This window comes from Mauremys reevesii, linkage group 1 (genome assembly GCF_016161935.1).
Source record: "Mauremys reevesii isolate NIE-2019 linkage group 1, ASM1616193v1, whole genome shotgun sequence".
In the NCBI taxonomy this organism is placed as follows: Eukaryota; Metazoa; Chordata; order Testudines; family Geoemydidae; genus Mauremys; species Mauremys reevesii.
The window spans coordinates 340,575,395-340,599,604 of NC_052623.1; the positions used below are offsets into that span (position 1 = coordinate 340,575,395).

General features: G+C 40.5%; 1 protein-coding gene across 2 annotated transcripts in view; it reads right to left on the minus strand.

Annotated features, from left to right (window-relative positions):
* Window positions 1-24,210, minus strand: part of PCLO (piccolo presynaptic cytomatrix protein) — a 519,980-nt gene that overhangs the window by 55,589 nt on the left and 440,181 nt on the right. Inside the window, exons 18-21 of one of the 2 annotated variants that reach the window (XM_039518825.1) lie at window positions 13,765-13,836; window positions 9,688-9,868; window positions 8,132-8,326; window positions 6,703-6,885 (exon numbers count right to left, since the gene is read on the minus strand). In XM_039518825.1, coding sequence (XP_039374759.1) covers window positions 6,703-6,885; window positions 8,132-8,326; window positions 9,688-9,868; window positions 13,765-13,836 — 631 coding nt within the window. The remainder of the gene's footprint in view (window positions 1-6,702; window positions 6,886-8,131; window positions 8,327-9,687; window positions 9,869-13,764; window positions 13,837-24,210) is intronic. The other variant, XM_039518832.1, reaches the window with a different exon arrangement.

The following is a 24,210-nucleotide window of genomic DNA, read 5'->3' on the forward strand; positions in this document are numbered from 1 at the left end:
TACTAAATCTCCCAGTGAAGGGGGCTTGAGACTACAGAAAAGAAATGTGCGTGACTTGTGTTTTTTTTTAAAGCTAAGCATCAGGGAGATAATTCACACAGGACCTACAGCTTTGTGCTGTCAAATCAATCAGTAGTGAAATGGAAACTACTAAGCACTGCCAGACTTCCCAGCCATTCATCTAGACTGAAAGAGCAGTTTGTTTAAAGAGGGGAACCTTAGATTAAATGTGGGGCCAACTGATTCAGATAAAATAATAACTATATCAAAGAGAACCTTCTTCTGAGTTCTAAATTGCAGGGAATATCTTTTCCTCCATCCCAACTGTTATTCCTTTTCACATGACTGGCCAGGACCAGAAGCTGAAGTGTCAAAATGCCACCAGAAAGCCTGTACTAGTTGCAACCCAAGCAGTAAGCACCAGAAATCTCATAAGAGAACCCATTCTTGCTAGATTTTCAGCCCAGTTTGGCAGAATAAAGACAGAAGTATGGGCAGCTTGTATAATTTAGGCTTTTCAGGGTGTGTGTGCATGGGGAGATGGGACACCAAATAAGCCACCACAGTAGCATTTAACTTCAGAGATGGGAACTACACAAAAATGAGGAAGCTAGTTAAACAGAAATTAAAAGATATAGTCAAAAAGTGAAATGCCTGCAAGCTGCATGGAAACATTTTAAAAACATCACAACACCAATTAAATGTATACCCCAAATAAAAAAAAAAGTAAGAGGACCAAAAAAGTGCCACCATGGCTAAACAAGAAACTAAAAGAAGTAATTAGAGGCAAAAAGGGATCCTTTAAAAATTGGAAGCTAAATCCTACTGAGGAAAATAGAAAGACGCATAAACTCTGGCATATCAAGTAAAAAAGTATAATTAGGCAGGCCAAAAAAGAATTGGAAGAGTAACTAGCCAAAACCTCAAAAACTAACAACTTTTTTTAAGTACATCAGAAGCAGGAAGCCTGCCAAACAACTGGTGGGGCCACTGGATGATCGAGGTGCTAAATGAGCACACAAGAAAGATGAGTTCATTGTGGAGAAGCTACATGAATTCTTTGCATTGCTCTTCATTTTAGAGGATCTGAGGGAAGTTCCCACACCTAAACCATTCTTTTTAGGTGATCAATCTGAGGAACTGTCCCAGATTGAGATGTCAGTTAGAGGAGGTTTTTGAACAAATTGATAAATTAAACAGTAATAAGTCTCCAGGACCAGATGGTATTCACCCAAGAGTTCCTATGGAGAGATTAACATGATTTGTTGGAGAAGAATCAACATGGCATTTGTAATGGGAAATCATGCCTCACCAATCTGCTAGAATTCTTTGAGGGGGATCAACAAACATGTGGACAAGGGAGATCCAGTGGATATAGTGTACTTGGACTTTTAGAAAGCCTTTGACGATGTCCCTCATGAAAGGCTCTTAAGCTGTCATGGAATAAGAGGGAAGGTCCTCTTATGGATCAGTAACTGGTAAAAGGTAGGAAACAAAGGTATGAATAAATGATCAGTGTTCACAACGGAGGGAGATAAATATAAGCTTAGGGAGTCTTTCATGCAGGTCCCCACACCTGTATCCCAGAGTTCAGAGTGGGGAGGGAACCCTGACAACTCTCTAAACCAGGGGTCAGCAACCTCTGGCACGCAGCTCACCAGGTAAGCACTCTGGCAGGCCTGACTGCGGTGCTTGGGGCGGCAAAATACATAGTGCCGCCCCTGCCTCAACCCAGAGCTGTGGCAAAATGACATCATCTTGGCCAACACCAAAGACAGAATCAGGGCCTGCCAGAGCTAAAACATGAATTACTACCAGCTCTGTATCTGTAACACTCACATTCTTCGTGAACTGAATATGGGGGGTGGGGGCATGCAACAAACACAGATCAGTAGGAAATACCACAATTTATCCCTAAGAGTCCCATTCTGCCATCCTTCCTCACTCTGGATAGCACTTTACTCCATGAATATGCCCACATATCTGACATTTTATATTGATTTTTACATTATGTGTTGATTTGACCATATGTTTTATATCTATAATTTTGTGAAATTTCAGTGGGACTTCTCACAACGTGCAATACCACACAATGTGAGTAATGGTGGCAGGATAATGTCCTACTAAAAGTGCTGCAATGTTGTTTCGTTACTCAGCAAAGCAATCTTAACAATCTAGTTCTAGCACATATGCTCCCTGGGGCTCAGGCCACTGGCTAACAGACTTTTGAAATAGGAGTTATCGGACAGAGACTCTGAACAATTTCCTGAAATTACATGTCATTTTAAAATGGTGGAAGAAAAAATAGTAAGACTAGCAACAGCAAAAGGTGCCAGTACTCAGGCCAGAACCAAAGATAGCATAAGATTATTACTGTCTGCACAAAACGGGGATAAACTGTTCTTGTTTTGATAATGACAGAAGGATTCTGGAAAATTAGTTGTTTGTCAGAATAAGAAAGCTTGTTTAATTTACCCCAAAATTAGGAGCCCAGAGAAGCTTGGCATAAAGCAGCTTTATTGGGCAGTAAATTATTTACAGTATGAAGGAGTCATCCCAAACTATGGCAAGAAATGAAAACCTCGTATTGCCTGTTAGAAGCATTCAATGCTTCTGTACATGAAGGGAGCTTACGCTGGTATTTAAATCTCTACATGATCCTATCCAGTCCAAGCAATATGAAGTACCCAGGAAATCAGTTGCATTTTCCATTCCAAATTGGCCAAAGCCAGTAAAATAAAAGCTACCGAGAGGAACTGCAGAATATTGCATTTCTTCTGGTAAATGGCTCACAATTACATGGCGCTCACTAACTTATATCTAACCAAGTTTACAATGCAGTAGCATATATATCTGCTTAGTACACAACACTTCTACCTCGTTTTATATCCCTAAACTACTTATGTTTTTTCTGCAGCAATTTCTTATTTGTGTCAAGTAAAAGAAATTGAGCATAAGAAGGCACACTCAATTAAAACCAATTCTTATCTCACTTCATGTCCATATCGCCCTTTTGACATTAAACGCCACTAGCATGCCATTCTCTCATAAAAACAAGTACACTCATGTATCATTCTTCCATGGGATATACAGTAGTGTCTGCTTGGAAGCACATAGACAATTCACAGCTGGCTATTATAAAGTTTATGGTTCGAATCCTCTACTCAGCTTCTGCAAATTTTACTTTCATGCAATGCAGGCACCTTTGAAAAATATAAAACAGTCTTCCCGAGTCTACAAAACTTCCTCCTCTGCTTCTTTAACACCGATCAGTCGACTAACTGTACAACAATTTTATGCAATGACAGAATCAAGGTGAAGCCTGTTGCATTTCAGGGCAAAGCCAATCACCTTCTTTGTAGTTGCGCAAGACCACTGGCAGCAGAACTGTTGTGTAAAGAAGTGAGCTACAGAGAGGCCATTGCAGGGCACTGCACAGCACTTTGTTCTGCTTGAGTTCCCTGTACAACAGCACGTGCACTGAGAAGTGACCAACTATCTTGTATCACCTATGAAGTCAGGTAACCACTGTGAGTTTATTTTCTGGGTTCTGTACTTCTAACTTCTTAAGAGTCTGCTGTCTGTATGAGCTGCTGCCATTTTTGTGTGGCAGAGCTCATACTGTGTTCTTCTGTCTCGTCATGCAGACTTTGCTATTGTTCTTCCTTACTTTGTTGTTTCGGTTAATCGAAAGTAAAAGTCATTGAGACTGAAAGTGCATGGGTTGCTCTTTGGACCAAGAAAAGCATATTCTATACTTTGAAAAGGTATTTATATAAAGTCAAAAAAGTAATTTATTTTGTGCATATCTCTGTACTTAATTTTGGTTTTGTTATATAAATCATTCACATTCCACAGCCTGGTGAAAGATCAGTCAAAACAGCTTGAAAATCAAATATTCAAAAGGATCTGCCATGAATGAGTTACAGAACAGTTATTGGCAAATAATTTTGATCAAACAAATTTGAGGATGGGGAATGATCTGCAGAACAGGAAAATGATGCAAAATGTGTTGAATAAAGTATACAGTTAATGCTAATTCTGAATAAAAAACAGTTAGAACTCATGAGTTCCTGCATCCTAGCTCAATTCTCAGTTCACACATCTCTTAGAAAGTGCTAGACCTATCAAGAGAGAATATATTCTGATGAGATTTCCAGATCAAAAAAGGTTGGCTAAATACTGGAGCTGTTCAGAAAATCTTCAGTGGGGCCATTTCCATCAGAAATTGTAGTTCCATCAAAAACCAAAAGACTTAATAAAATTAAGTTGATTTTGCCAAAACTGTGTTTTAGAGGGAAAAAAGGGGGAAAAGTTAAGACAATGCTGTACTGTCCCGTTTCAACATTTTCGGAACAAAAGGTTTTGATTTTTCATATCAAAATGACTTTTCATTTCATTTTTTTTCAGTAGACTATATAATATAATATAAAAATTTAAAAAGTCCAAACAACCCAAAACAAAATGTTTTTGGGACTTTTCCTTTGCAGAGAATTTTGAAATTTTCAGGTTTTATTCCAAATTGGAATGAAAACAAATTTCTAAATCCCAAAAGCCTCCACAAAATGGAATCTCCATTCTCTGCATAGTGCTACTAAATATGTTCTTATGTCCTGTATAAACATTCTGTTTGTTGGAAGAACCTTCATATGTTTTGGGTTTTGCTCGCTATTAGTATTAATAACAATGATTGTTCAATAATCTCCTTCCATTCTAGGGAGACATGGAAAGTTTAAGATAAAAACAGAAGGGTAATAAATGGGGGACTAGAAACAAAATAAGAGTTTTTCTTTTTATCTTCTGCAATGGGAGTAAAATAATAAAGCTGTCCTACCTATCTACTTTAGTTCACACACCACGTAGTTTAGGACTCAAGCAGAATAATCTGGGCCAATTCCACAGCAGATGTAAATCGGTGAAGTGCTCCAAAAGACAACAAACCTAACTGATTTACATCAGATGACGTTCTGGTTAGGAGGCAATGATAGGTAGGTGGATGATGGCACATCCAACATTTAGGTTTGATAGCACAATTGGCCACAACAGAGAGGAACATATTTCTACTTTAGATACTGCTAGGATACCATTGATTTATTCCTTTCCTTTTCACTGGTATTTGCAAAACTCTGCATTGAAAAAACAATGAAGAGTCCTTGTGGCACCTTAAAGACTAACATATTTATTTGGGCATAAGCTTTCGTGGGCTAGAACCCACTTCTTCAGATGCATGAAGTGAAAAATACGGGAGCAGATATAAATACATGAAAGGATGAGGGTTGCTTTACCAAGTCTGAGGTCAGTCTAATGAGATAAATCAATTAACAGCAGGATACCAAGGGAGGGAAAATAACTTTTGAAGTGGAAAGAGAGTGGCCCATTACAGACAGTTGACAAGAAGGTGTGAGTAACAGTAGAGAGAAATTAGTATTGAGGAAATTAAGTTTGGGTTTTGTAATTACCCAACCACTTCCAGTCTTTATTCATGCATAATCTGATGGTATCCAGTTTGCAAATTAATTCCAGTTCTGCAGCTTCACGTTGGAGTCTGTTTTTGAAGTTTTTTTATTGAAGAATTGTCATTTTTAGGTCTGTTATTGAGTGACCAGAGAGATTGAAATGTTCTCCTACTAATTTTTGAATGTTATGATTCCTGATGTCAGATTTGTGTCCATTTATTCTTTTGCGTAGAGACTGTTTGGTTTGGCCAATGTACATGGCAGAGGGGCATTGCTGGCACATGATGGCATATATCACATTGGTAGATGTGCAGGTGAATGAGCCCTGGATGGTGTAGACTAGATATGTGGACAGAGTTGGCACCGGGGTTTGTAGCAGAGTTTGGTTCCTGGGTTGGTGTTTTGAGAACACTTCAATCTCTCTGGTCACTCTTTGGGTCATTACAAAACCTAAACTTAATTTCCCCAATATTAATTTCTCCCTACTGTTATTCACACCTTCTTGTCAACTGTCTGTAATGGGCCACTCTCTTACCACTTCAAAAGTTATTTTTCCTCCCTTGGGATCCTGCTGTTAATTTATTTATCTCATCAGACTGACCTCACACTTGGTAAAGCAACCCCCATCCTTTGACATATTTATACCTGCTCCTGTATTTTTCACTTCATGCATCTGATGAAGTGGGTTCTAGCCCACGAAAGCTTATGCCCAAATAAATTTTTTAGTCTCTAAGGTGCCACAAGGACTCCTTGTTGTTTTTGCTGATGCAGACTAACAGGGCTACCACTGCGAAATCTGCACTGAAAGTAATACATTGGCAGTTACAACAACATGGGGCGGAGGGAAGAGAATGGCTCTATGTCCTAGCTGGAATTCCAGCAGCAGAAGTGTGCAGTTAGTATTTTCTCATAACACAAGAACAGTTAAAGCATGCTTAAGCAGACCTGATTAAAGGCATGCATTTTATTAGGCAATGTGAACACAGTTGATCCATTTTTCAACAGAAGAGCAGGTCCCCCAGCTGAATGGAAGTGCACAAATCACTGTTCTATCATGTTATTTAGCACATTGTTTTGTTAGGGACTTATACAATTATGGTAAGATCAAGTAAAGGTCTTGATTCGCACTGACATTTACAGCACTTTACAGAGGGTAAATAAATAATTAAACTCTGCAATGAATCAGTAGACATGGCAAGAAGGATTTTGGCTTTGGTTGGTTTCTTGGCCATGTCTTTCTGCTCACCTCCTTCGGGCTTGACCGGTCCATCAGACATCACTTTTCTGAGGGCTAGTTGGCTTTGGTCTTTGTTGTCATTGGCTGGTGGAGGCAGATTGTCAGACTGAGTTCTTTGAATTGGGAGGACTCCTGCTATGCTGTGTCTGTGCTGCTTCCTGGCATGATTAGACTGACCGCTTTTATGTGCTGCTGTGGCAGTGTGGGTGAAATGGAAACCCAGAGTATGTATCCTCAGATGGAACCAGCTTAAATGTTATTCATGCAAACAGAAGTGTTTTGTTCTGCACTTAAATAAGTAGGGTTTTCAAACACCAAAGAGACACCACATGCACAGCATTAAAGGGTGTTAAAACTGGCTGTTTCTTTATTAATGACGGTGGGACAAGGAAAATAGTTTTCCCCCCCTTTGTGTTTTATACCACGATGAGTTTATGGCACACCAACAAACCCTGAAGACAAACACAGTGAGTCCACAGTTGGACAGTTTTAATTTGCAGAAACTAAATCCTCAACCAGTAATAAGATGCAGGTCTGAATTGTACTCTGTAGTGCTAGAATTCTGAATGGAAAGTTTGTCATTTGTGAATCTATTTCCAGCTGCCAGACAAATCCTATTCTAGCCCTAAATAAATCTGTGGCATAAAGCAGCTAATGAAATTGAATCCACTACTACAGCAATTGGCTTAGAAAAGCCCAAGGAGAGTGGAATGATAAGATTATTAATACTATTCAGTACCTAAATTCCTTGTTAATAGTCTGGTGTATTTATTGTCAGCCTACTGTTCACTAATACGAATTTATCTGAAACGTTGTACAGAGTAGGTTGCCTTTAATAAGCCTTTCAAAAGAGTGGAATGTTAGAGACTTATAAGCAACCATGCTTCAAATATAGGAAATTGAGTCATGCTGTTAAGTAACAACTGTTTTTTCAACCTGAAATCCTCTCCACCATTGTCCTCCAGTGTAGATGTCCTGCTTGTTTTCTGATGTTAATATCATGCTGTTAATGTGCTCTCAATGCATGTTGGATGTGATTCTTTGAAAGCTGGCAGCCACCTATCTGACAGTTTGATTATTTTTGTGGTTGAGAAATTTAGCAACACCAAAACAACAACACACAGTGGAAGATTCCATGAGCCATACACAGTTCTGGAACGTCATGGGCCACAAATGGTGGGAGTGATGGAGAAACAGCCAGTTTTACTGTAGTCTATATAAATTAAAAAACAAAAGACTTATAAATAGGAGGAGTATATTGTACTTTTATGTGTTCACACACACACACACACACACACAAAGAAAGACATTGAACAGAGTGAGCACAATGTGCCAAGAACGGAAACAAACAAAAAGCAAACTGGGAAGGACAGCAGGGGAAAAAGGCAACAGATGAACATTAAGCTGCCATGCTGAGGAATTTATTTGCGTCTTTTACTTGGTTGAAGGCGAAGCTGTTGGACAGCTGCTTCAGCAGCAGCGATGGCTGCCCCAGCGTCTTCAAGGTGGGTTTGAGTGACGCTGGTTTTGCTTTGGCTGCGGGATGGTCCATGAGAGCGCAGATGTCCTTCAGAAGAAGATTTAGAGCTCCCTGGACTGCTGTGAGATTTCTCAATGGTGGGCATCTGCATATCTGATGGGGAAAAGGATAAACATGAGTGTTATTTCTATTAAATAAATAATCTCTCTCACAAAATTGTGTTTCCAGGCACAGTCCTGAAATGCCTCACTCCAGCAGTAGCCCCAGCCCCATTGTGTCTGGCACAATGAATCACAATTCCCTCCCTGCTTTCCTGTTGTTCTGTGGTCCAAGGTATAGTTTGCTGCTGGCCTATACCAGCAGCAAATTCTGATACCTCCCATGCTGACCCAGCTTTGCTCGCTGGTGAACTGGTAGGTGGAGCCAAGGCTTAGCACATTTCCTGTTCCTCCTTACCCACCTGTGCTGCACGAAGGAAGCAGGCAAGCAGCACCATTTACCCCTGAGCGTCCAGACTCAAGTCCAAGCTAGGCCGAGCAAGTTTAGGATCCCCGTGTCGTGGTGTGTAGTTCAAGTCACAATATATCCACAGCCATCTCTGATTTAGACAAGATTTATTGTCCTTGCAAGTACACAGTGCTTTACAGAATTATCATCAAAACAACATTACACCAAAAAGAAATAGGACAGACTGTGTGTTATTACCAGAACACTATCCTGTTAGTTTGCTGCTGTCATCTGGCCTCCATTTTTACCGCTTCATCACATGGACATTGCTCTGGTACTACATGTGCTGCATATATACAATGTTTGCCAGCTGAGATATTGGGAAACTGCTATATTTAGTTTGAAAAAAAAATATTCTGAAGAATGATACACATTGACTGTCAGTTTTGGAGACACTGAGCCTGATTCTTCACTCACTCACAGTAGTGTAACTCCACTACTGCCACTGATTTCAATGGAGTTACTTCTGATTTACAACAGTGTAAGCCACATTCTACTCAGGCCCATCATGAAGGTGAAATGAACTTACACTCATTATGATTCTTTAAAAAAATGTCAGTTTGACAATGTCAGAGGACAACAGTTTAAGTATTAGCATACATGCTCAAAACACAGCGCCATAAAATAAAATGAAATAAAAAAGAAAGCCTAATCCAAAGTGGTATATGTGTTGAATTTTGGTCAAAGACATAGGCAAATGAAAAGTACCATGAGATCTCTAATACCTGTGCAGAACACATAGGATCTCATGTTATAATATACTGTTTGAAAGATACAATTACTTAGTAAACTTCATGGTACTGAAAAGGCCAAATTCAGCTTTGGTGTAAGCAGTCGTAACTCCACTGAAATCACTGAGAGGCTGAATTTAGCCTTTAATAAAAGTAAATATGTAAAAAATATATGCAAGTCACTCTGTTTTTCCATGGGACCCTGAAAATCACAAAAGGTTCTGTTACATCACAGATTTCTGAGGACTCGTTAGGGAAATTTTCCATAGCTCTTACCCTTGGATGGGTCAGGGAAGATTCCGTGACTTCTGCTCTTGATGACAGATGGCTTTGGTGATTGCTGGTTGCTCTGCCCAGAATGAGATTTCCCATGGTCAATACTTTCAGTCTGCTCCTTCAGAGGATACCACCTTGGGGTGTTGTCAAGCTGAGAGGTGCTGGATAGCTCAATCAATATCTGCACAATGACATATGATATATCTGATTAAGATATAACATGAGACACAAAGAGGACTGAATCTGATCTCATTGATGCTGGTGTAAGTCAAACGTATCACACACAAAAATTAATAGAATAATACCAATATAAATCCTATAAGGAGAAGATGAGATGTTAATGGATATTTATTACTAAAGAGATCTTGTATGATGTAAGAATGATTCTGAAAGGTTCTTTAAGTATTTATATGTGCTTGATGATTATATTCAAATGTTAATATCTATTATTTTTTACCACACAAAGGAAAGAGATAGCTATAACTTTAAGTATTGAGGGAACAATTATTTTCCATTGCTTAAAAAAACGGTACTCAGTAATGCCTTTTAGGAATCAGAGCTGCATCGGGGGGAAGAAAATACCCTGAGCGCATTGCCATGAGGGGAACAACTGTGCAGACCTTTAAATGATGTAGCCTGTGCTCCTCTGAATTTACTCTGCTGGGATCCACTACTCTTGGCAACTAGCACTGCGGGCAGGAGTCTTGGAAGCCTTTAGAAAGATCTGCCCAGAAAGGGGACGTTCTCTTCAGGATTCAGCCAGTGCAAAGGAGGTAGAATAGGCAGCTGATTACAAACATTTTCTGTCCTTAGGAAGCAGAGCTTTTTGGGGAGAGACTGAGTTCATAAAGGGGAGCAGGGAGCACAGAATAAGTTGGAGACAACTTCCAGTGACCTACAAGCTGCAAAGCAAGAGTTGCCCAGGGGGATGAACAATCCTCTAGACCCTCTCTTTAAGGCATCAAAGAACTGCTGAATGCTCCACCATAAAAACAAAACAAAACAAAACCCCACTCACCTTAAATATTTGGAAACAGAAAAGAGGCTGTGAGGGTAAAACTTTGGGCCATATTGTAGTCAGACATCTTAAAGGAGCAGCTACTTAAGGATTCAGAGATTCCAAGGCCAGACAGGACCACTGTGATCATCAAGTCTGACTTTCTGTGTAGCACAGGCCATAGAACTCCCCCAGAATAATCCCTAGAGCATTACATTGGAAAAACATTCACGCTTGACTTTAAAATTGTCAGTGATGGAGAATATTTGTTCCCCATGTAGGTACTTACAGAATTTTATGTTTTCTTTCATGTCACTGATAAAAATACTAAATAGATAGAACGCAGGATCCCACTGGAAACACACCTGCTCAATGATGATACCCCATTTACAGTTACATTTTGAGACCTGTCAGTTAGCCAATTTTAAATGTATTTAATGTGTGCCATGTTAATTTTATATCATTCCAGTTTTTTAATCAAAATGTTGTGTGGTATCAAGTCAAAGGCCTTATAGAAGTCTAAGTATATTACCCGAACACTATTACCTTTATCAACCAAACTAGTAATGTCACCAAACAAAAAAAATATTACCAAGTTAGTTTGACAGATCTAGTTTCCATAAAACCCATGCTGATTGGCATTAAGCACACTACCCTCTTTTAATTCTCTATTAATTTAGTCTTATATGCTGCTTCACTATCTTTCCCAGGATCAGTGTCAGGCTGACAGGCCTATAATGACCTGTGGTCATCCTGTTTACCCTTTTTAAAAATCGGTACATTAGCTTTCTTCCAGTTTTCTAGAACTTCCCCGGTGCTCCAGAGGTCTCTAATTATTACAGAGACTAAAGGAGAACAGTTCCCAGCCTAGACAGCAAACAAGTATACATCAGGCCCACTGCCTGAAGCTACTAAAGATCAAGTAAGGACTGGAGGAACTCTATCCAAGGGACACTGAATGTGGTGCATGTACACAGCTTGTGGAGCTGTCATTGATCGCTGTCCCCTTAGCAGGGTACCACAGACTCAGCAAAGAAGTTGGTCAGCCTGAGACAAACCCAAAGAGACCACTCACAGATGGAGCAGTAAGTAGAGATGAATAGTTTAGGGTGGTTAAAAAGGAATTTAGCAAAGAGTAGTGCCATGGAAATTAGGCTGAATAATGGTAGGAAATAGTTCTGATGGTGAGTTCTTGGCTAGTTCTCCTTTGGAAGTGGTGGGAACACCAAAGCACAAAATTGTTAGAATTAGACTGATCTACATACAGACAAATATTCTGTGTGGAACAGCTCCTGGTATCTGACCCCAGGATGAGGTCACTGTGTGACTGTCCTGTAGACCAAACATTTGGATACTTAGCAGCAAGCCAGTTGGACAACAGCCAGAAGCTATAGGTAACTAAAACTGAAGCCCCTGCAGGTTGTAACCGTTGCAAGCTCCCAATAAACTCATACATTTAACAGTAAGGGAATCTTCTCTAGTGCTGGCAGAAGAAAAGGGTGCAAATACTTTAGGAGCTAAGCCTTTGTCATCTGATTAGAGAAAAAAATACAGACTGATTCAGCAGTCCAATGAATTGGTGAAAGCCTCCTCAGCTCTACCTGGGAAGTCTCCTCAAGTCTGTCTCTCACTAGGAGGGCAGAACAAACATCTGTCCTTAGCTCTCATATGCCAGGGCATGACCCAAGCTCTGGCTTGTTCTCTTTGGGGGCCTTTTAGCTGCTTCATCAGTGGTGCTCTTAGGGCCATCAATCATTGACAAGTTTTATTTTTGGATGCACCCCACATCCACTGTCACTGGTTAGGCTTCCTTCTGATTTAACCCTTGACAGCCCCCAACTAGAGGGCCTGAAATATAGTTGTTTGCACTCTCTCACTTTCCCCATTAGGAACTGCATTCGAATTTAAATAGAAATTAAGTTATAAATTAAATTAAATACTTGTAGATGGTGCTCATATTTCAAGTCAAAAGTTTTAATCATGCCAGAGAAGCAGTCATTAGAACACCAATTTAATCTTAAGGTCATAAATAATAATGATGTAGATACTCTCTAAAGTCATGCATTTTGGAGTATGATAAATATGCTGAAGACAGCAACAATGTGATGTGGTAGGTAGGATGGAAGTAATCATTTTTTAAACTCATCCATACATTTGTTCTAGAGATTTTTTAAGTGGTGACATAGCTTGCCTGGTACTACAGTCACAATAAAGCATATCTGGTGCTAAACTGAATAACATTTCATTGCATATGCTGTTTAATATACCTTAAATGCAGGGTAAGCAATTGTTTTTTACATTCGTATCACTTGATCCGAATGGTAATTTTAGTAATTGATTTTTCTGGGTAATTGTTTCTAATTGTTATCCTCTATGGTAATAACAATTTTAATTACTGATTTGACATGGTTATTGCTGGTAATTCCATATTACAAATGCTTTAAAACAAAAAGGGAAAGCAGGCTGTCTCCAAGCTTTTCATCATGGCTGACCTGGTGCAGTATTAGTTATTGAGACATTATGAATAAACTATACAAGACTGTGCTTTCAGTTACACGTGTGCAACGCTACTGACTTCATTGCAATTCAAGGTGCTTAAGTGCCTTGCGAAATCATGGCCTGCAGGCAGAAATTGGTCCTTGATTTATTGGCACTGCCACTCTTCTCCCCACACTATAGAAAACTCCTCAGTCCTCACCTCCCATGCTGAGATAAAGACAGACTCTATTTGTCAGAGTTGAGATCTCTCATCAAGTTACTTTTGAATCATTGAGCTAAATTAGTGGAACTATTCACCATAATCACTTAAACCTAAGTGCACAAAATTAGTCCTACTATGATATACCAAGAGACAGAAAAGTTCAGTGTCCTTTTTGGGTGAAAGGAGGAAATCTCACACATTTATTATGAAGTTGGACAGTAGTATAGTTATTGCCCAGAAGCTAAGCCTAAAGAAAAATGTTTCTGTGAGTCCCACACCCACTAAACAAACAATCTCTGATTATCAATGTGCACTTAATCAGGTGTCTCCCAAGAGGTGGGGAGGGAGGTTGCTGGAAGAGAGGAAATTAGATACTCACTTCACCCAGAAAGTCATTGGAGGAGAATCTATCATAATCCCAGACAGTCACTTCCAGTGTTTTCTTCTTCAGCTACAGTTTAAATCAAAAGATGATTAATCCCAATTGCCATCATAAACCTCATGTCGCATCCATACAATAGCTTCTATTTGTTATTACTTGCTGGCATTCTTTTTCAATGTGACAGCCAGGCAATTTTTAATCCTCACATCAACCTTGATCTCAGAAAATTAATTCTGGGCAAAGCTGGAGTTTGTTGTCAAGACGGATGGGCTTGTAAAAAGTGCTGCTGGGACTCTCAAAAGTTGCTTTTGAAAGCCTGACAGTGTGTCCACCACAAGGCCCATACTGCGACTTTTTAAATGTTGATAGTGACTACAGATCTCTACTCCTCTCGCTCTTCTGTTACTCAGGTTGGGAGAATTGACTTGCCTGCAGCTGAGGTGAGTTGGAATGTGGATTTTAAATATTACTTTACAATGTCTCACTCCTACAATCTGATCTGTGAAGCCAGGACCTCAGGGCTAGTCTACACTAGAAGCGCTATGTCTGGTGAAGATGCTCTATGCTGATGGGAAAGAGCTCTCTTGTCGCCATAATAAATCCATGTCCGCAAGGGGCGGCAGCCATGTTGGCATGAGAAGCTCCAATGCTGACATAGTGCTGTTCACATCAGCACTTAGGTCTGTGTAACTTATGTCGCTCAGGTGGGTGGTTTATTCAGATCCCTGAACGACATAAGTTATACCAAAGGAAGTGGTAGTGTAAACCTGGCCTCAGTGAAGTCAATTGGGTAGGGTCCACCCATGCAGAACCAATTCCACTGTTACTGTGTAAGAAGATGTTAATGGCTGCGAGCAAACAGACTGTCACAGACCACTTTAAAGCTAATGGTTGTGCTAACCACCCTCCTTTCAGGCTAAATGGCTAGAGCAAATAAGCCTTATTCACGAAGTGAGATAGCTAGAGATAATAGAAACTACTTCCCAAGGCAATAGGCCGCATGGCCTGTTTAATCTGCATGGTCTGAGAAGTTTCCCAGGACTGGTTGGAAATACACAGGCACGGGGGTTGATTGGCGGATTGCAGCCGCTGTGTGTGTTAGAGGGCGGAAGCTGCAGACAGTGAGAGAAACAGTCCTAAGGGTGGCCTTGACGGGGACAGGGCTCCTTGGAGCACAGGACACACAGGAAAGTCAAGCATGAAAATTGGGAGCAAGGAACTGACTCCTGTTTGTTTCTACTATGTTCAAGGAAACAGGACTTTGTGAACATACTTTGTCAGCAAACAGGATTGCACCAAAGAAATACCTGACACATATTATCAATTTCTCCTCTTAACAGAAGCAGCCCAGCAAGGTCTTAAATACTGGATAACATTCCTTGGGCCAAAGGAGTAATAATGGAATGGAAGTCTTTATCAGCAGCACAAGCCACACCACTTCATGTATATGTTACACAGTATCCTCTCAAATGAGGCAGCATCTACCTCATCAAAATTCCCCAGTGCTCCTCAGTTTGATGCAGATATTCTTACTGATGTAGAAGACCTTCACATTAAACAGTGGATTTATTATTGTTGTTGCTACAAAATATCTTCTGGTCACACTTAGTCTTAGTAAATTGAACAATTATGCAGTGTCAGTTTCTTTGAAAATTATGTTAAAACCAGTTTATATCCCCCCCCACCCAGAAAAGGAGATTTTAAAATATTTTGGGGGGGAATACATAATACACTTACTAAATAGGGCAACAATAAAAATATGATTTGAAAGCAAAGATTTAAAAAGTGTTCTTAACTAAGTGAAATTCTGTGAATTCTTTCTCTTTTTTTATATCCTATCCACTCGGGCAATATAGAACACATTTTTATTGGAAATATCCTATGAAAAATTAAACAGAAGTTCGAAAAAGAAACTGTATAAAGTGGCAAGATATCACGGAAAGCTTAGCACATCATTTGTGAATGCCGTTTACAAAATACAGGCAAAGATATTTAATCATTTAGAGATATGTTCTAAAGAGTGCCTCTTCATTACAGGTTATGAATGTGCTTTACTAGGACACAAGGAAGGCTAGATGGATCTAGGAGGGGAGAAAGTATGGATCTGATTGAATTTTTGTGTGGAACTGATACACATTTTATTGTGTGGGAAGAGTATTTGACATGGAGAGCACTGCTGAGTGAGGCAGAATGTTTTTGAGGGAGCCTTTATTAAAATGTTGGCAGCACATTAGTCTCTCTCTTCCTTACTCTCTTATCATTTCTCTTAAGTCTAAATTTGAAAAAAAAAGGTTTCATTGTGTATTTAACCTGCATAATTTATGTTTGTGCCACTGAACAAGAATCACCCGCCCACCCCCGCTTCAGATGGAGCTATCTTATCCAGCGCAGACCAGGATTTCAAGCAACTGGTCCTATGCTGGAACCGCATTTTTCTATTAGCAAGATAATAAAACAGAGCTAGAAATGTATAGTACTCCACATTTCTTTGTAGTGTCTATTTTAATCCTCTTAACTTAATAAAGCTTTTATAAAATACCAGGATAATGGAAAAACATCGGAGGAACTCTGCTAAGCAGGGTGCATGAGATAAGTTTCAAATATGAGTTGAGGGGAAGTATTTGTCTGAAGACATATGTACCACAATTAAAGAGCCAAGAGCATTTTGTGGTTAGAGATTATACAAGTAGCGCTTGTGTGTACCTCACTATCTGAGCAAAGTGAGGTGCTGTTTTACATAATCCAATTTGAACAGCTGAAGCCAGTGATTCAAGGTCCCCTCAGGAAGTTAATGGATGATGTGATTGCAAGTAATTTTTCTAAACCTGAGTTGGTGTGTTTGTGTAGGTGGGGAGTGCACTCCTCAGGAAAAGAACAAGTGTTCCCAGGCGAAGAGACAGCTAGATGGCCATGAATACAGTTTGGGTACGTCCATACTACCCGCCCGGGTTGGTGGGTAGTGATCGACTTCTCGGAGTTCGATATATCGCGTCTCATCTAGACGCGATATATCGAACTCCGAACGTGCTCCCGTCGACTCCGGAACTCCACCACCGCGAACGGTGGTGGCGGAGTCGACGGGGAGCCACGGACTTTGAACCCGTGCCGTGAGGACGGGTAAGTACTTCGAACCAAGGTACTTCGAGTTCAGCTACGCTATTCGCGTAGCTGAACTTGAGTACCTTAGTTCGAACCCCCCCCCTCCCAGTGTAGACCAGGCCTTTGATCAGGAAGCAACTTTGGCTAGGTGCCAGTCACGGTGAGACAAAGGCATTGCTGAGCCTGAATCAATTAGTGGGTGTTTCTTGTGTGGGAAGTTACTAGATAGAAGTGAGCATTGTGACAGATCATGTGACAATTTGGATGAAATCCTGGGCCCACTCAAGCTACTAATGGCAGTTTTACCATTGACTTCAGTTTGAACAGGATTTCATCCTTACTGTCCTTAGAAACAACAGTCTCTGCATAAACAGCTAATGTCTGCCATTTCCCCATATACTGCCTAGAATGTCAGACCCTCCCCCCTGCGCATGTGACTAATGTCTCCTCTAGTAACTGGCTCAGACACAACTAACAGCTAACTACTATGTTAATAATTCACATGGCAGAGATCTCCATTTGAAGGTCCGGAGATCACTGCCTGTGTGATATTGCTGATGACTGTGGTATTTGTGTATGTGTAGCTATGGATCATACCACTGGGAATATTTTCTATATTCTCCCTGGGAAAATTCACACAACTCACTGAATGGGGGAGGGATAGCTCAGTAGGGTGGAGGGATAGCTCAGTGGTTTGAGCATTGGCCTGCTAAACCCAGGGTTGTAAATTCAATCCTTGAGGGGGCCATTTAAGGAAGTGGGGTAAAAATCTGTCTGGGGATTTGTCCTGCTTTGAGCAGGGGGTTGGACTAGATGACCTCCTGAGGTCCCTTCCAATCCTAATATTCTATAGAGCAAGCAGAACATTTTTATGCAGTCCCTGAGTCCTACCCCAGATGTAGAGCCTTCTCTTATTACATTTCTTCAAAGCAGTTTTGGAAGAGCATAGTACTAATTTATGCCAGGAGGCCTGGTGCAGAATAATTAATACTAAATAATAATTTTATAATTATTTGTAGTTATTTAGTTTTATATTAATATTTTATGAGGTTTTTTAATGCATTGCCTTTTACATTGTTATAAAGGACTCGGTACACAGGGGCAGGAAGGGAATGTGGATACAATTTTCAAAAGAGCCTAAATGATTAGGCACTTAAATTGCATTTTCAAAAGTGACTAAGGCATTCAGGAACCTAAGTGGCTTTCAATGAGACTGAGGCTCAAAAGTGCCTAAGTCACTTTTGAAAATTATCTTAGGCTCCTAAGTCACTTACATGTCTTTGAAATCTATATCCTTTCTAAATAAATCTATTATATATTAATTTCATTCAAGGAAGCATAAGTGCTTTACAAACATTAAAGAACCGATGCTGGATCTAGTTAAAGTATAGTAATATAAAAGAATAAGAGTAGAACATAGCTGTTAAAAGAAATCTCTGTTTTAGATACTTGATCCTTGTTAAGTGAATTTCTCTCTGTTCTCTGCTGAAATTTGTTGAATGAATCTTTGTAACAAGCCCAAGGCCAAAATACCAATTATCTAAGGCCTGAATATGCAAGTAACCAATAAGAATGCTGTTACGGGACAGAAAGTCTGTACCAAGGGATGATAAGAACTTTGGGAAAAACAATGATGTTTTCTTAAGCCATACCCACTCATCCTCTCATCCCTTGAGAAACTTGATTAGGCCTATGTAAATCTTTTAGCAATAAAAAGAGGGTGAGAAGAATTAAATCAAACCTGTTAAATCTGGATGTAAGAATGCTGAGCACATGGGAGCGAGTGTTTGTGACAGGTAGATAATTGATCAGAAACTAGTACCAGCCGAAACCTAAGACTCACAACCCTCAATGGGCTGAAGATAAGGCAGGGCGGAGGCAACTGGATGATCCCTGGAGGGCATGCCGGAACCCACCCAAGCACATCAAGGAAAGATAGAAGACTCGAAGATAATGTACAGTATACCCGTCATGGATGTACCATCGGCTGATCAAGCTGATTAATGGTTATCCCAATCATGAATTCAGCATGACGAAGCAATTTCCATAGACATACATTGAGGCAAAGACCTATAAGAACAGGACTAGGGGACTGAGCTCTTTGAGTCTGGTTCTGCGACCACCCTCCAGGAGCATTGGATGTGCATCTGACACGACTCAACTCCACTCTCGTGTCCAAGCCACCTGGCCAGTGACTTGGCAGGAGCAACTCTCAGGCTGGTAACTATAACAACCACTGCAGAACCTGTGTGAATGTTTGTCTGAGTGAATGATTATAACAGCTGTCAAAACTATTTTGTTGTATTTGCAATAAATGTGGTATTTTGCCTTGTCCCTCTTATAAGATCTTGTTGGTATTATTTTATTAATGTAACACCGAGCCTCACAATACTCCCGCAATGTAAGAAAATATTGCTACCCACTTTATACTAATCAGAAAACTGTGGCAGCCATTGTTTTTTTGATTTGTCCAATGCCGTGTAATGTTTCAGTGGCAAAGGCAGGAATAAAACTCAGAACTTTTCATGCCAAATCCTCTGCTCTCATCACTCCATCTTCCACCTATCCAAAGAAAGGTGGCTTGCACTGAAAATACATAGCAGTGTTTGTAATATATGTTTAGAACCCCTCCCTAAACTGAAAATATCTCCACCATTCTCCCCTTCAAAAAACTTAAATTATGAAATAAATACTCAGCTTTACTTATTTTTTGCATTTAACTGTCTAATTGGAACTTGCTACATTCCAAAATTAATCATCACAGTCTTGAAAAAGTCTGTTTCATTCAAAAGTCTTTCTCATAATTATTTTCAGTTTAATTTCTGCTATGTTATGAAAGAAAATGAAAAATTGTATAACCAGCCAATGTCTAGACAGTGATGTTAAAAGGACTGTATTAGCAAATATTTAATAATACTTATTTGCTGTCAGCAGGCGAGCATGCTTTTGATCGTAGAATCAAACGGCCTTGAAAGGTCATAAAGTCCAATGCCCTGTGCTGAGGAAGGACCAAGTAAACTAGACCATCCATCACAGGTGTTTGTACAACCTGTTCTTAAAACCCTCCAGTGACGCCTATTGCAGAATCTAACTACCCTTATAGTTAGAAAACTTCCTAATATCTAAGTCTCCCTTGCCACAGATTAAGCCCATGACTTTTCGTCCTACCTTCAGTGGATATGGAGAACAATTGATTACTGTCCTTTTTATAACAGCCCTCAAAATATTTGAAGACTGTTATCAGCTCCCCATCAGTCTTTTTTTCTCAAGACTAAACCTGCCCAGTTTTTTGTTAATCCTGCATCAGAGTTCAGGTTTCTAAATGTTTATCATTTTTGTTGCTCTCCTCTGGACTCTCTCCAATTTATCTTTCCTAATGTGTGGTGCCCAGAACTGGACACATTACTCCAGCTGAGGCCCCATCAGTGCCGGGTAGATCAGGACAATTACCTCCTGATAATATACCCCAGAATGATATTAGACTTGTTTGCAATTGCATCACATTATTGACTCAATTCAACCTGTGATCCAGTATGACCCTCTGAAACTTTTCAGCAGAAACCTCGCCAATTATTCCCCATTTTGTAAGTTGTGCATTTGATTTTTCCTTCCTAAGTGCAGTACTTTGATCTCGTCTTTAATTAATTTCATCTTATGGATTTCAGACCAACTCTCCAAACTGATGGAGGAGAGGAAAATGCTTCTCTGAAAGAGAAATCCTTACCAAGCTTCTGAACCAACACTAGCAAGGAAACGATTGCTGACAGTATATGGCTTATTCAGAGTCTGATGTAGCTTGAGTAGTCTGCTGATCAGAACATCTGTTCTGCAACCAGCATAGTTATTCTCTTAAACTCCTATTTATAGTCATTATCAAACTGTTGTGAAATATCAATCCATGCTGTCTATGCATCCAGACACTATGAACAGCGTGGCATGGGGACAATTCCCCAAGCTATAGTATATGTTTATTTATATGTGCATTTGCAGCCATTATATATTCTAGGAACAACTGGAATCACAAAAATCAGGAAAGATCCAATGCTGGGAGAGAGTATGGTGCTATTTGCTGTCTTGGCAAGCTACTTAACCTTGCTGCTCTGTGGAACTCTTGCTAATTCATTGAATGGCACCGGATTTTCCTAAGAGAAGAATCATCCACCTACACAACCATCTCATTCTCTCTAGCCAACAGATATATGCCAGGAGAGGTGTGAAAAGAAAAGTCCATACCAAAAAAAGGCACTCTGTGGCACACATTTCTTCCCCTGGCAGAGACGATGAAAGAACAAACAACATGTGACAGATGTTAGTCACATAATGTACTTCTCTTAATGTATTACTGGAAGGCACTCAGATACCAAGGTGATTAGTGTTGTATTAAAATAGAGCTGAGTGAATAAGTGATTTTTTGATTGGGTGGTATTTCTGAAAAACAAAAAATAAAAAGCATTTTGGATCAAACAGAATCTGATTTTTTTGGTATTTTTGTTGAATGAAAAAAGTCCATTTCAGGTCTGTTCTAGACTGGGGATTTAAACCTGGGTCACTCATATTCCAGGTGAGTGCCCGAATCACTGGGCTAACAGTTGTAAATGGGAAGGATAGCAGCACCAACACCATTTCTTCCTCCAACCATTTTATGAATGGCCAAAACTATTTGTCAAATTTGCTAAAAGTTTGAATTAAACTGCATTTTTCCTTGAATAAACTATTCAGCCTGAAAATTTTGCCCAGAACCTCCATGGAACAGAACAGAATAGGATTAGTAGTGACAGTAGAAGCAAAGGGTCAAAACATTTAAAATCCTTTTTTGTCACATTTTAAATTCTTTGATCTTAGCCCAGTGGGCAGGTGTCTGTATTTCAGCCACTCTTAGCACAGGCCCTAGCTAACATCCTGAATGGCAAATGTTTGACTATTACTTTGCCAATTAGGGACTGTGGCAAGAGCGTCCGAGATACAGGCAACTGCCTGCTAGGCTCTGGCTGAGATCATCAGCTCATTTAAGATCACCAAATACATTTTTGATGTTCAGTCACTGCTAACTAGACCTGTGATATGTTCACAGCAGAACCTGAAACCAAACAATTTTAAACTTGAAAATCACCCTGCATTATTTGGAAAGTTTGCTAAGATTTACAAACCTCTTTAGTGAACCTGGGAGGTTTAGGGGCTGTGTTGCAGCCATACCAAGCTCACCTTTTCATTTCCCATACCTTCACTGTGAAAACAGGCACTGGATTTGGCTGAATTTCACTTTGAACTTTTGGATTAGTTTGAAATGCTATGTGTGCAAACCCTCAAGATATGACACCAAAACACAGCATTTACACAGACCCTGGAAGCCATAGCTGAGCTGGATTTGAGCCCATGACTTTAGCAGTAAAAGACTCCATATCCTATTATTAATATTACCATTTGGTCATGGGTATTTTTAGTAAAAGTCATAGGCAGGTCCCAAAAATCACGGCCTTGATCTGTCCATGACTTATACCAGAGATCAGCAACTTTTGGCATGCGGCCCATTAGGGAAATCCACTGGTGGGCCGGGCCGGTTTGTTTACCTGCAGCGTCTGCAGGTTGTGCCGATCACAGCTCCCACTGGCCACGGTTTGCCGTTCCAGGCCAATGGGGGCTGCGGGAAGTGGCGTGGGCCGAGGGATGTGCTGGCCACTGCTTCCCGCAGCCCCCATTGGCCTGGACCGGTGAACCGTGGTCAACTGGAGCTGCAATCAGCCGAATCTGCGGATGCTTCAGGTAAACAAACTGTCTCGGCCTGCCAGGGATTTCCCTGATGGGCTATGTGCCAAAGGTTGTCTATCCCTGACTTATACTAAAAATATCTGAGACTAAAACTTGTGGGAGAGTGTGGGGAAGGATTTTGGGGGAGGCACTGCTGGGGAGGGGAGTGGCGCCTGTGGCCGGAGTCACCCGGGGCCAGCAACACCTGCTGCAGGGGGCCGCAGACCGGGGCTGTTCCAGCCGCCCTGGGACTGCTGCCGGGTCTGCCTGAGCAGTGGCTGGTGTGGCTGTCCCCAGGGCCACCTGAGCAGCTGTCCCTGGAGCCAACTGCTTGAGCAGCCACACTGGCACCTGCAGAAGTCACGGAGGTTGCGGAAAGACACGGAATCTGTGACTTCTGTGACCTCCGTGACAGACATGGAGCCCTACCCATTTTTAATCCTGTGAGCCATGTTAGTCCCTTCTCCAGCCGTCTCAGTTTTGCTTCATTCAAAAACGAATCCACACTATCATCACTGAAAGAGAAGTATGAATAATCAAATTTGAAATTGGGAGGCTAATTTTAAGGGCTGTGTGTCAGAATGAAGGACCACATCAAGGCAGCTGAAAAAATCTGGACATTCTGATGTAGCAAGCTTGGCATGCTGAAGGCATTTATAAAATACTGAAAGATTGGATGGCTGTGAAAAATTAAATCTGAAAGTGTCAAGAACTAAATGCTAAGAAATATAGGAACATTAGGGAAATATAGGAACATTAGGGAAAATGGATCCAGGTGCTGGAAACAAATAATCTGTCTAGGTCCATTACTCCACAATTCCTGGATTTAAATCAGGAGGGAGATCCTCGTTTTGTCAGAATTTTTTAAAAAGGACAAAACATTTCTCTCTCACACTCAAAGAGCACTGCCATGCTAAAGGCTGCTACAACTGATTTCAGAACTCAAGATTAAATTTAGAAAAACTAACAATAGTAAGCAGAAGAAAAATAGTAAGTCTCCTCCCACAGCTGTGACTGAAGCCTGTCTACCCTTGGAAAATAGGTTTCAGAGTAGCAGCCGTGTTAGTCTGTATCCGCAAAAAGAACAGGAGGACTTGTGGCACCTTGGAAAATAAAAACCCTAAAATGTTCCTCTCAGCTGACTAAGCCCATCCTTAAGCCCCTCACTATTATGTTTGAAAACAGCAGCATTCCATATGTATTTTACTTGAATATGGAAAACGATAGAACCCCTAGTACAAGTGAATCTGGACGACTGTAGGGAGCAAGACTTCTCGCTTCTACATCTTAGACATGCCCTATGTCTTGACTCATCCCCTCTAGTCAATTCAACATCACTTTCAGAGTTGCCACGCCTGCAGCTGTAGCATTGCTGAAAGTGCTGGGATCTTGGAGGCAGCCTCACAGGCCTGGAAACACGCCTAAAGCCTGAGTCTCAAGTTACAATCCCGAGACTGAGCAAGTGCATCTTAGACCTACTAAACGCCAGGCAGTCAGGAAGGAAGATACGTTGATGGTCATCAACTAACGAGGCCGTCTCAAAAGAAGACTGTGATGCCACCAGACCAGGTGCCAACTAATGCCAAAGTCCTTAAGCCT